Source organism: Macrotis lagotis, chromosome 1 (assembly GCF_037893015.1).
Source record: "Macrotis lagotis isolate mMagLag1 chromosome 1, bilby.v1.9.chrom.fasta, whole genome shotgun sequence".
Taxonomy (NCBI): Eukaryota; Metazoa; Chordata; class Mammalia; order Peramelemorphia; family Peramelidae; genus Macrotis; species Macrotis lagotis.
Genome location: NC_133658.1, coordinates 579,907,973 through 579,921,649, shown reverse-complemented (window position 1 = coordinate 579,921,649; position 13,677 = coordinate 579,907,973). Strand labels below are relative to the sequence as shown.

The following is a 13,677-nucleotide window of genomic DNA, read 5'->3' as shown; positions in this document are numbered from 1 at the left end:
CACTTAACCCATTGCCTTGCAAAAACCTAAAAACCAAAACAATAAGAACAAAAATAGAAACCTGGAGCCAGTAAGAAAAAAAGCTGTTCATCAAAGGATATTAGTGATTCTGCAGCCTAGGGCATGTGTTGTTTGCCCTAGCAATAAAGATGTGTATAACCTAGCCAGATGTATCACTTATACACATTCCCGGACATCTTTGTTTCTGTCTCTCCCTCCTGGTTATTGGTGTGGTAACCTATGGAAGAATTTTCCCTTGTGTATATAGAAGGGTCTCTTTTCTGTCTCCTATCTCTCCTGTTTTTGTTAAATGTATTTTTGCTTTGAATTTTGTCTGCTGGGAAAATGACTGCATTGGTTGGAGTTTGTGAGTTGTGATTTTGAGCAGATGCTAATACTCACAGAATAAGCATCACAAACCTGAATCATCATTCAGAGGGGGCAAGAAGGTGTGGTTCTGAGTCGTATAATATCATTTAGAAAATTCTTAAATTTTTATTCAACTCTGACTTTTCTCTAGAGGTCAGACTTCATAACTGATACTGAACCTGGGACTGTCCTTCAAAGTGATCATCACCTTCTAAATCTGAAGTTGGATCATTGGTAACATTTGTAGCTTCAGGCATTTGAAATTATAAATAAGTCTGATCAGCATCAACTTGACTTTTTTTGGACAAATATGGTAAGTTTGAACAGAAGTACTTCTTTTTTCATGAAATTGATTGCAGATTGTGGACCATTTAAATTTGCTTTTTTTGAGCTACTTTCTAGACTACTTAAGGATCTCATTTATATGAAAAAAAATTATATTTAATATCAGGAGTAGATGAATTGAGCAGAGGATAGAAGTATATATTTTTCCTTTCCAGAATAGACAGTTATATATAAAGCTCTTGGAGAATTATTAAGCTTTAAGAGATGTCACTGACACTTCCAATAACTACAAGGCAAAATCTCATACAAATGCATTGGCAGCAAGAGAGTGTTTCATTCCAATCTTGCACAGTACCCTAGACAAAGACTGTCTGACACAAATGGTTTATAAGGTTTGTCAGACGAAATACCACTCATCAGAGAAAATAGTCTTCCTACACTTTGAACTGGTCAAACCATATAAGTTCAGTTTGAAGTGTTGTAATTGAAGATGGACATTTCCAAATTGGAGTCTGAATAAGGGGAAACTAGGACAGTGACAGATCTAGAGATCATTTTTTTTGAAGGAACTAAGGCTGTTGATTGTGGAGAAGAGATGACTTAAGCACAGTAGCATCTTCAAGTCCTTAAAAAGTGTCAGTTGGAAGAGATTAGTAGACATATTCCATGTCTCTCTCACATGTAGGATTAGGATCACTGAGTGAAGGTTAAAGACTCACAGTTTTCTTCTCAGTTTAAGGAAGAATTTTTGGCAACAATGAAATGGAAAGCATTGTGAGGGAGGGATCGGAAAGGATGATTGGACTGAATGTTCTTCTAATTTTGGAGATTCAAATTCAAATTGGATATTACCTCAAAGATATTGTAGAAGAAATTTCTACCTCAAGAGAAAAATTAAATTATATGACCTCTAAAGTCACTTCCATGAGCAGCCAGGTGATATATACCGAATAGAGTTCCAGACCTGAAGTCAGGAAGACGCACCTTTCTGAGTTCAAATTCATCCTCAAACACTAGCCATATGACCCTGGGCAAGTCTTTTAACCTTGTTTGCCTCAATTTCTACATTTGTAAAATGAACTAGAGAAGGAAATGGTAAATCACTCCAGGATCTTTACCAAGAAAATGCTAAATGGGGTCTCAGAGAGTCAGACATGATTGAAATAACAACAACAAAAAAGGTCCCTCCCACTCTAAAATTTCCCAAAGATCTGAATCTGTTCTGTTTCAACAATTTAAGATTGGACTTTTTATACTCTGAAAAGCAAAATGTCTCATATTCCCACTGCATCCTTAGGATCTATGCTTCCTGGATTTTTTTTCTTTCTTTGCCCAGCACGTAGCAAAGTGCCTAGCTCATACTAGGCATTTAATAAATGCTTGTCAGACATAGCTAGGAGTATAGTGAACTTAAAGAGACAGTTGAAATTCTGCTTTAGACAGGTAGCACAGTGGATAGAATATCAGCTCTGGAGTCAGGAGGACCTGAGTTCAAATTTGACCTCAGACATGTACTAACTGTATGATCTTGGATAAGTCACTTAGCCTCCTTCCCTCCCTCCCTCCCTCCCTCCCTTCCTTCCTTGTTCAGGCACTTAGTTATCTGAGTAACCCTGGGAAAGTCACTTAATCTTCCTCAGACTCAGTTTCCTCATCTGTAAAATAGGAATAATAGCAGTACCTAACTCACAGAGTTGTGAGATTGAAATGACATAACATATGTAAAGCCTCTTGTAACTGTAACATGTTATATAAATGCTAGCTATGATGATAATGATGGAGATGATGATGATGATGATTATGGCAATGACAAAAATATGTCCTTAATGTGAATCTAGACAATTTTTTTTAAACCATGGACATTTAAGGCAGCTATTTGAAGAAAAGCAATTCTACCATATGGGTCCCATTATGTTATCCCTTACTATTCTCCTTCAATGTCCAGTTCTGATAGAATAAGAAAATATTAGGGACAATTAAAAGGTTAAAAAGAGACTAAAGAGATTTGAGACTGGTGTGTGTGGGGTGTTCAATGGAGTCTGCTAACACACTGCAAGAAAGTTCAGAATGATGCATTTGAATTTCTTTTCCATCAGGAAGAAGAGCTTCAAAAACTGCTTGGCCCTAATCAGAATGCCCCAGGCTCAAAGCCAGAGGGCCTAGTTTTCCTCTGGCTCCCTCCATCAACTTACACTAGAGACTCCTTCAGGCCCAGACTGCCAGGAGTGTGGAATCTGTGGAGGTTCAAGGTCCTGGAGCTGCAGCAAGGGAGGGGCTCACACCAGACCAAAGCTGCTCATTCCTAGCCTCCAAGCATAAGAACTAAACTTCAATCACTGTCATTTAGTGAATCCTGGCTGTGCTGCCAGGCTTGAATGATAAGAAGTTGACATGACAAGGGAAATCAAAAGTCTTTCTCTCCCAAGGGAAGATAAGGGGCCATTCCTTTTACCATTTTTACAAAGGCTTAGTGACAATAAGGAAATATCTTCTGATGGCTGAAATTTCTTTTTCCTTTTTTGGGGGGGTGTTGGGGGAGGTGTTATAACAAAGTTTTTTCCTTCACCTAAAATTCAAGTAAAGGGGTTTTCAAAGTAATAATTAGTAGAAAGAAGGAAACTAGCATTTATTAAATGATTACTATTTGCCAGACACTGTGCTAAGTATTTTACAAATAGCTCAATAATTCTCACAACAACCTGGGAAAGTAGGTACTCATCTTACAATTGAGGAAACAGAGGCAGACAGTGGTTAAATGACTTCCCTTGGATCACACAACTATTAAATGTTTGAGGTACAATTTGAATTTGGGTATTTCTGACCCCAGGTCAGAATCATCTAGCTGCCTTAATATTTATTATCATTTATTATCATTCTACCACTATTATTAATACCACTATTAACAACTAATAATAATGGCTAGCATTTATCTAGTGTTTTAAAATTTGTAAAGCACTTTACATATGCCATTTTATTTGATCCTCACAACTCTGTAAGGTAAATAGGTGCTATTATTTTAGCATTTTACAGATGAGGAAATTGAGACTGAAAGAGGTTGAGTGACTTACCCAGTTGCACAGCTAGCAAGTGTATCAGGCATGATTTGAATTCATAGTCTCCTAATTCTAAATCCAGTACTTTTACCCATTTAGCCACAGAGTTGGCAGTTAAGCAATCATCAAGTATAAATTACTGCTCTATTAGATCCTTTTTTTGGTTTATTCTAAGTTGGTAGGAAAAGGCTAGACCCTAAACTTGTGGTTTATTAACATAGGGAATTGTCAGAAGGGAAACTCCATTACGTGTCATAGCCTTCTTTATCATTTATATATACACACACACACACACACACACACACACACACACACACACACACACACACACATACACTTATGTACTCATTTATGGTTGTTGTTTGTCCTTTGAAGAGGACCATGCCAATTGGGAAAGTGTTGTTTTGACTCGCAAGTGAATCGGATTTAAAAGAGGGAGGGCTATCCAAAGTTACACTCGTTCCTCCAGAGCCTTATGGGTCCCAGTGGTCACATCCAGCCTTACAGAATTGCTTGGAGCACTTTCCCAGAGATCATAAAATCAGTATGTATTTGAGGCAAAATTTGATCTTGGGTTTTCCTGGCTCGGAAGCTGACAGTTTAACTACTATGCCATGCTACCTATTTGATGCAGAGCACTGGGTACCTGAAGCAAAGGGCAGGGGAGGACTGCTAGCAAATTAGTAGAACAAAGGACAAGGACAGGGGAGATTATAGACATTGAAAATAAACTTGGTCATCTGCCCTTTTATGCTGGACCCTGTTCTATCTAAAAAAATTGCAGGAATGAATAATAGAAGTACCCAAGATGTTTTTGTCCTCTGTGGCTCAAATGGGTGAATAACTTCACAAGACTTCAGAGGTAATAACAAGATCAGCAGTCAGCAAATACATACCTGTATAAGATAATGGAATGTGTATTCTTAGGACTATGGTAAGTTACTTAGATTTAGAGAGCCTGGGGCTCAGATGGCCCAAGGTCTCTTCTCTAAGAAAGAAAGTTTCTGGTTTGGTTATATAAAATTATGAATTCTAGATTTGGAAACCAACAAACTCTTGGACTTCCTTTCATTCTAACCCTTGAAATGACTGTTTTACAGAGGATCCTGCAATTCATCAAAAGTAATTGCTCTAAAGGATGAGGAAGTGGTTTTGGAAAAGGTGGGTGGAAATGTTCCACCATTGGCAGCCAATGTCATAAATTAACCAGGTTTAATTCAAACTCACAACATTTTTGGCAATTCAAATGAGAGGATTTGGAAACAGTACTGGGATTGAGATCAGGAGCCCTGAGTTAATGCTAGAACCTTCACTGGGTTATCTCTAGTTAGTCCTTGTTGGTACGCCCTTGATTGCAAGTTGCCTCTCCCGTTTGACTGAGCTTCTTGAAGGGAGGGACTGATTTTGTCTTTCTTCTGAATCCTCATAGTTACTGACACATAGTTGGGGCTTCATAAATTCTTGTTGACTTGACTTCTGACTGCCACTTCTTTTCCTTGTGATCTCCAAGGTCTGTTTCCTCTTCTAAAAAATGAGGGGGCTGGACCAGATGATTTTTCAGTCCCTCCCAAATCTGACACCTGGTGGTTCTAGGAAGATGAAGCTGTCCAGACTGACTCATTTTCTCCATGTTTTCAAACACTATGAGCTAAAAATTGGTTGCCAACAATCTCCACCATTCAGATTAAGTAAAAGTAAAGAATATTAGTGCATACCTGTCCTTAACCAACATGATATTCCTCAGAAAGTGTGGTACATATAATACAAACTTTGCTGAGACAAGACTTTTCTAAAATTTAACTTGGGGAAAGGTCTAAAGGAGATACCATGTTTAAAAGACCAGGCAGAACTTCACTTCTTGGGTATTTTGGAAAGAGGACAAAGGATATGCTAATGATACCCTCTCTTCTTTTTCATTTTCCTGTTATTTTCAAATCATGCCTCCTACATTCTGACCATTCTCTGTAACCCCTCTGACTCGAATCTAGACTCTACTCCTGGGCTCTGATAGATGAGATTTTACCTTATCTTACCCCAATCCAGAGACAGATGGGTGACAAAATGGTTAGAACACTGGAGTGGAGTCAGGAAGATTTGAGCTGAAATTCTGCCTTAGATATTTAACTAGCTATATGACTCTGGACACCTATTCACTTAGTTCCTCTTTTTTTTTTTTAGGTTTTTTTTTTTTGCAAGGCAAATGGGGTTAAGCGGCTTGCCCAAGGCCACACAGCTAGGTAATTATTAAGTGTCTGAGACCGGATTTGAACCCAGGTACTCCTGACTCCAGGGCCGGTGCTTTATCCACTATGCCACCTAGTTCCTCTTCTGAAAAAATGTAGATGCACTGGAGAAGGAAATGTCAAGCTATTCAAGGATCCTTGGTAAGAAAACCTTATGGATTTACATAGAATTGGACATGGCTGAACAACTAAACAACCCCAACCCTAATTAGGATTTCTACATCATTTTCTGGTTATTTCCAAATCATGCCACTATAACATATTTATCTCTCTTCATTTCTGGCTTTGTCCATTAAAGTATAAGCTCCTTGAGGACAGGATTATCCTTCTTGTTAATTTATATACTCAGTAGTTAGCATAGCTTCTGGCAAATAGTAAGTTCTTAATAAATATATTTTATTCATTCATTTATTCTACCTTTGTTCTTGAATTTGATTACCAAGTCATAAGACTCTGAAAGGGACCTTAGAGATCACTGAGCCTAACTCTCTGTTTTACAGATGAATTCCCAGTAAGGGGAAATGACTTGCCAAAGGCCTCACATGGAATTAAGAACAGAGAACAAAATGAAAAAAATGGGGGTGGGGTGGGAGGACTGATCTTGTGTTTAACATAAAATCTCAGCCTCTTTTATCGACGCTTCTCTAGTTGAAAGTATAACATACTTGAGTTATAGTCAGAAAAATTGGTGATGGAGGTGACTGTGAAATCTTAGGATCATTTTATGATCCTACCAAAATGAGAAAATTTTGTTTTGCATGCTGATTTTTTCATTTCCTAGAAATTTTGACACTTGACAGTTTTCCCATTGAATTCCTATTATATTTTATATTGACTTCGTTGACAAATTTCTTATTGCTTTTAAGGGCAAGATTTTTGGAAGAGATGTAAAATGTCATGTTTGATAACCACTTTTCAATAATGGTAGCTGCAACACTATTTAAAATGATAAGGACTCATTTGAATGTTTTTTATAATGCCATCTTCAGTACCTGTATACAAGTAGTAGTAAAAAAAATTCTTTAAACAAATGGGTGAATTAGCAGAGTTTTACTTCTAGTCTTAGCTTTCTCCATGAAGCATAGATTAGATCATATGGATTGGCAGGTGAATTCATTTTTTTCAAGAACTTCCTGATTTTTCAATTACAGGTGGGTTTTAAAAGGGAGATAAATATTCCTTGGTACTTAGGGGTTAACTATTCCAGAGAGACTTCCTATAGCAGAAGTCCTCCTCCCAAACCCAGTCATGTGGGAAAAACAAAGTGATATGGCCTCATTTGTCTAAACATTTTTTAAGATCACTGAAAAATGACTTTGATGAAATTGACAAAGGATGATTTTATCTCGATGGGGAACTATAATTTTATTCATAATTCAACTGAAAAATAATCCTTTTTTGGTAATGAGTAGTTGGGGAGACATTGGGTACTCTCCATCCCTTTCATATATGGAACATCTCCTCTAGGGTTCCCCTGGGCTCACTATTTCATGCAAGTTTCAGCATGCTCTACTATATGACTCTCTTCTTTTTCTAGCTATCATGGATTCTTCCCCTGTCTTCTTTCTACTTCTGGAACCATAATCACCAGCTAAGACTTTAATAGGATTCTAGGGCTCACTCCAGATCATAGCCTAATAGTACCACTGTTGGATCTCTCAGTGTTCCAGGAGAGAACACTAACAATCATTTGACCCTTTTGTGTTTTTTCAAGTTCTGTGGATTTTCCATATAATTAAGTATATTTACTCTCCTGTAGATACATCACCAATAAAGAGGGTGTTTGCTAATATGGTTAAGCATCTTTGCATCTTAGGAGTACTTTCTTTGAATTTCAGAAACTAAGTGGGCAATATTAGCTTTTCAGAAAATACTGCCCTAATCTTAGTTGACTAGCGGCATTTGGAGAATGGAGAATTGAACTACAGAAATTGAGATACTAATCTTTTCCCTTAACTATACAAGTTTTTTTTTAAACCAAATAATAGTACAAAGAGAGATTCTTCTGCAGATAACTTCCAAAACTTTTTGATAGAAAGAAAATCACCTCAAAGTCTTGAGCTTACAGTGTGAGTACTTGTTGCTGATGCTAAAATTACTGAGTAAGGGTCATGAGAAATGGTACCAATGACATCTATATTCTCTCTTCTTTTTCTGGAAATCCTGGTATATTTAGAGAAAGAAGGAGGCATACTGGCAACAAATATCTTGGAACTCTAACCTTTAAAGCAATTTGCTGATCTTATCTTCTCAGCTAAACTGTCTTACAGACAGAATCTCTATCAGCCTTCTCTTACTATTTAACTTATAGTACTCTGCAGGGTTGGGTACACAGTAGACCCTTTGTAAAACTTGAATAATTGACTAATTTCCCAAAGGACTTGGAGAAAAAGAAGCCTTGGTGGCTTAATGTACAGAGTGTTAGCCCCGGAGTCAAGAAGACCGGAGTTCAAATCTGAAACTTTCTAACTATGTGATTGGGGCAGCTAGGTGGCCCAGTGAATAAAGCACCACCTCGGAGTCAGTAGGACCTGAGTTCAAATTCAGCCTCAGACACTTAATAATTGCCCAGCTGTGTGACCTTGGACAAGTCACTTAACCCCATTACCTTAAATAAATATTTTTTTAAAGGACTTTGAAAAAAGTAGAAATGGGTCATTTGCAAGAGGTCATTTGTTCTCCATCACTAGAGATCTTAAATAAGGCTAAATAAGAATTTGTTTGGCATGGTGTATGAGATTCCTACTTCAAGTATATTCTGGATGATGTGATGTCTGAGGCCTTTCATTAACTCTAGACTTCTCTTAGTTGAGGACCTCTCTGGGAAGCAGTGTGGCATGATGAAAACATCATTGATTCTGGAGGCAAAGGACCTGAATACCTCTCCTGTCTCTGATGCATGCTCCCTTTTTGACCTTGGTCAACTCACTTAACCTCCATGTGCCTCAGTTTCTTCATCTGTAAAATGAGGAGATTGGATGATATGATTTCTGAGTACCTTTCTGGCTCTAGGATCAATGCTCCTAGTGAGCTCCCCTGGAATCCTTCACCAACCTACTTGTTATGAAAATCGTAGATCTCCTGGATATTGCCAAAGATGACGTGTTCTTTGTTAAGAATCCCAGGGGGGATCTCCTCCACACCACTTGTCATTTCCCACAGGTAGGTCTGGAAGACACCAACAGGTTTCAACACTGGCACAGCCATGTAAAAATGCAAACAAGAACAGACAAGCCCTCTAACTTTCTGGCTCAAGGCCCAGACTGGGAAATGTAAGATTAAGTACATAAATAAGAGAGTAAACAAAGTGAAAGAAAATCAAAACTGAATATGCTAAATCACCCCATCTATCTCAGGTATAATTCATTCCCTGAACTGAAGGGAGATTCCTGGAGAAACACACCTTACCCTTTCACCAACGCATGTAAACTGGTTTACTAAATGACCAGTGGGAGATGAAGTTTTTTTTATATGAATTATTTAGATAATTACTTTAATTCTTCACTTTACTTGACAAATAAAGACCCAATCTGTGAGCAATTTTTGAGTTTTTCTTAAAGAATTTTATAATCCCATAAAATTCTTCTAGCTCCAGGGGTATCTGTCTTCTTTAAGACAGGTTTTTATTTTCTGCTTCCTTCTGAGAAAAGAACAGTCTTTCTAGACCCCTAGATCATAGTCAAGAATGCCATATTTCTGACAAGGCTTAGAGCCACTTACATTAAGTATTTACTAAATAAGATACTTCCACTTACCTCTAAGCACTCATGTAAATCTCTTACATATGCCTTTTCTGTCTGAAGGAGTTCTGCCATGATGAATCTAGAAGAAAAAGCACATGGTGTTGCAGGAAGTCAACTATATACACTCATGCAATGATGCCAATTTTTGATTGTCATCCTTGATTCTCTCCATCAGTATCCATTCTTCTACTTAAAACTTGGCTTGACACTCAGAACAACACCACAATATCACCATAAATTGAACTGTACTGGAAGACAAAAAGGTCTAGATCTTAGATCTAGTGCTAACATTAGCTGCTTCTGTGACCCTGAGCTTGTCATATAATAAATGGCAGAATTGGAATTGGAACCCAAGTCTTATGTTTTCAAGTTTAACAGTGTTTCTACTTCATGCCTCTTGATGAGGGAGGTTCACAAGTTGCTGTGACCAATGGGTGAATCACCCTGTATGGTCCTTGGATAGTGGTCCCTCCCTGGGACCATCACTGAAGTCCTTATGATTTGGTAGAGCTTGTCTGTTATGTCCTTTGGGAACCCAGGGTTCCCCCATCATGAAACAGTGAGATGATGGAAGACAGGGATATTAGGATAAAAATGGAGGTGGGGAAAATGCACCTTTTTCTTTCTTGCATTTAGAGTCCTTCCTGGTGTTGATTTATTAACTGGAAGGTGAGGAAGGAACAGACCCCCCAGTGGAGTTCTGCTACCATTTTTGCTCTTCCCATCTGCCTAGTAACAGTGAAGAGAATTCCTGAAAGCCCTTGACAGCTCCAGGCTCCCCCCAAACCTGCCTCTGACTATACTCCTCAAAGCCTCATTTCCTCCTAAGTGGTTACAATTCTCCATCAAACTAAGTGGAAGCCCCACAGTCTAATCCCATGATTACATCTTCTTCATTAAAACATACCCCATTGTATCCACTCCTGGGCACATTTGCCTGAATGGATAGGAGCTTTCCCTCCTATTCCCTCCCTCCCTCCCAGCTTATCATTAGCCACCTTCCCTTCCTTTCTGAGATCTGTCAGCTGAGAAGGTAGAGAGTAACCTGGCAACCAGGAGTGAGCACTGAATTGGGATTCAGATCACAGAACCAGAAATGCAAAACTTGAGGGGGATCTTAGAAACCATTTAGCACTACAGAGCAGGAAACTAGTGACTTGCCAAGGTCACAGATTTGAGCTCAGGTCTTTCTGACTCTAGATCCAGGTCCAGCACTCTAGCCACAATTCCATGTTGCTTCTCAAACAAATCTGGAGTCTAGTCCTGGCTGTGTGACCTTATGCAAAACCCTTAACTGTTCTGAGTATCAGTTTCCTCATCTGTATTGGGTATCAGATAGCCTGGATTCTCTCATTGGGAATATTGAAAGAGAAAACAAATGGGAATTATTTGTAAATGATACAGTCCAATAGAAATCTAAAATGTGATGATGATGATGATGAAGATGATGATAATGCTGTCATTAGGGAAGGGTTGAGTTCTTCCCATGCCTTCCTGAAATGCTCTATTACAGTCTACCTGGAGTGGGTAGGTTTGGGGTCTAGTCATGGTTTGATCCCTGACCTGTTTCATGGTCTTGGACAAGATCTTGGTTTTCCCAATCAACTTTAATCAATATGTATTAATTGAGGAGTTACTTTGAAGGACACAAATTAAAACTGAGGCATAATCTTCACCTTCAAGCTGCTTATAAACGTTTTTCTTTTGGTGCTCTTTATTTACTTAAAATAATATTTTCTTTTCCCCCAATCACATGGAAAATAATTTTTGACATTTGGTTTTTTTTAAGTTTTGAGTTCCAAATTTTATCCCTCTTTCCCCTCCCTACTTCCTGCATATAAACTTATTGGAGACCAACCACCTGGCTTTTCCTTAGGTTTTCTTAGAACATTTTGTCTGCATCTCTCATTCTCTTCCATTACTCTCTACCTTAAATTAGACTTATTTTTGTAACATGTTATATATGTCCCCTGCCAGAGTTCTATTGGAACTTGAAGGTGGAGACTTGCCATTTTCTCATCTTTCTACCTCCGGTACTAAGTAAAGTACCTTGCTCATGCCACATGCTTAGCAAAGGTTTGGTAAATTGATTTTAAATGTTTTAATGACAATATAAAAGAAACAATATGGTAGCAGATAGAGAGCCAACCTTAGACCATGGAGGACCTGAGTTTAAGCCATAAGCTCTGACATACACAAGTTGTGTGGTCCCAAATGAGGGAATTGAACCAGATGACCTCAAAGGTTTCATCCAGGCTCCAGACTTCTGACCCTAAGCCAAAGAGGAGTCAGAACCTGCATCCATAGAGAGAGTATCCATAGCAACCACAGGGTTATTGTTTTATCTTTCTTTTTTCTGTTTTAGATTTAGAGGACCAAAAGGACTTTAAGTTGCAGAGACAGGGATGATTTTTATTGGTAGAGACAGCTCCTCATCAGAGTTCCTGAGAACAATGAAATTTCAGGGAAACACAGAAAGACAAGATAAGAAAAGGGAAAGAGAGCAAACAATTATTAAGTTCTTCCAGTCCAGACACTGTGTTAAGGAATTTACTAATATTATCACATTTGATCCTGATATCAAAGCTTTGAGGTAGGTGCTGTTATTTTCTCCATTTTACAGTAAAGGAAACTGAGGCAGAAAGCAGTGAAGTGACTGCCCAGGAGGTAGCAAGTGTTTGAGGCTAGATTGAGCTCTGGTTTTCCTGACTTCAGACCCAGAGCTCTATCCACTGGATTATCCACTGGACTTATCCTTATTTTACCAGCAATACAAGTACCAGATTAATGGTATGGATAATAAGTGGTATAAAACTTCAGAGAATGGAGCAATCAGTGTCATCTGGTGTCAGCTGGATGGCTTCACAAAAGAAGTGGGTTGAACTTTGAAAGATGAGTAGAATTTATATTGTATAAAGAAAAGCCAGATAACAACATGAGGTATATATAGGTGTTTAGGACAATGAGAAGCTAAGCTATGATGGACAATTTGAATTGGGGAGAAATAAGACTAGATAGACAGGTAGGTTAGAATTGAAATGTGGAGAACCCTGAATGCCAGACCAAGGAGTTTTTGAATCATCTTTAAAGAAAAGAGAGCCCCGGGAAATTTTTAGGAAGGGAATGAAATGATGAAAGCATTAATTTTGGAAGGTTAGTTTGTCAACAGTGTGTAGGAAAAATGGAGAAAAAGAAAATTAGAAGGATACTAAAATAATTTAAGAAAGAAGTGATATGGTTCTGGAGTAAGTAATAGTGGTGTTCTGGTAAAATATAAGTTCCATGAGGGCAAGGAAAAGGTTGTTTTTTTTTGATATCCTCAATACCTAGAAACAATACACAATAGGAGTTTAATAAATGTTTGCTGGATGAATAAAGGACAGTGGAAAGGAACAAGAGACATTTTAGAGAAAGGCTTGTCAAAACTTGATGGTGGAGTAGCCATAATTAAATGAAGGAAAGAGATAAATAAAATGCAACTACAAGATTTTGACCCTGGTTACCTGTGAGACTAATAGTGCAATTTATGGAAGAAAGGAAGTTCAGAGTTGATTAGGAAGGAAAAATGTTAAATTTAGTTTTAGGTAAATATGTCTTACAGGCAGATGGAGAACAGGACTAGAGCTCAGATGAGAGGACTGTAGTAAAGGTAGCAATTTGGAATTCATTAGCAAAGATGATGCATAGTCCATGAGAAGAGTCCCTTCTGACTGGTGGTATTATGAGTCATTGGTATATATGAAATGAGAACATTATTAGGAGGTAAAAGGATATAAAAGTGAAAATTAATAAATGGTCAGTTAAAGCATGATATGAATAAAGAGATATGAGAGTATATCCCTATTTCTCTCCTTTGTGGAAGTGGGAAGTCAAATGCATTATCCTTTGCATCAATGTACTGACTGATGGTTCAGATTTTTTTTTCTTATTTTTCTTTTTCTTTTTTTTTTTCTTGACAAATTGCTATATAGGATGGCTCTCCAG

The 13,677-nt window shown here is 37.9% G+C and overlaps 1 protein-coding gene across 9 annotated transcripts in view; it reads right to left on the bottom strand.

The window, feature by feature from the left end:
- Positions 1–13,677, bottom strand: part of KALRN (kalirin RhoGEF kinase) — a 1,044,937-nt gene that overhangs the window by 315,343 nt on the left and 715,917 nt on the right. For all 9 annotated transcript variants that reach the window (XM_074214684.1, XM_074214682.1, XM_074214689.1 and 6 more), the window contains 2 exons: positions 9,706–9,772; positions 9,009–9,118 (listed from right to left, as the gene is read on the bottom strand). In XM_074214684.1, the coding sequence (XP_074070785.1) occupies positions 9,009–9,118; positions 9,706–9,772 (177 nt within the window). The remainder of the gene's footprint in view (positions 1–9,008; positions 9,119–9,705; positions 9,773–13,677) is intronic.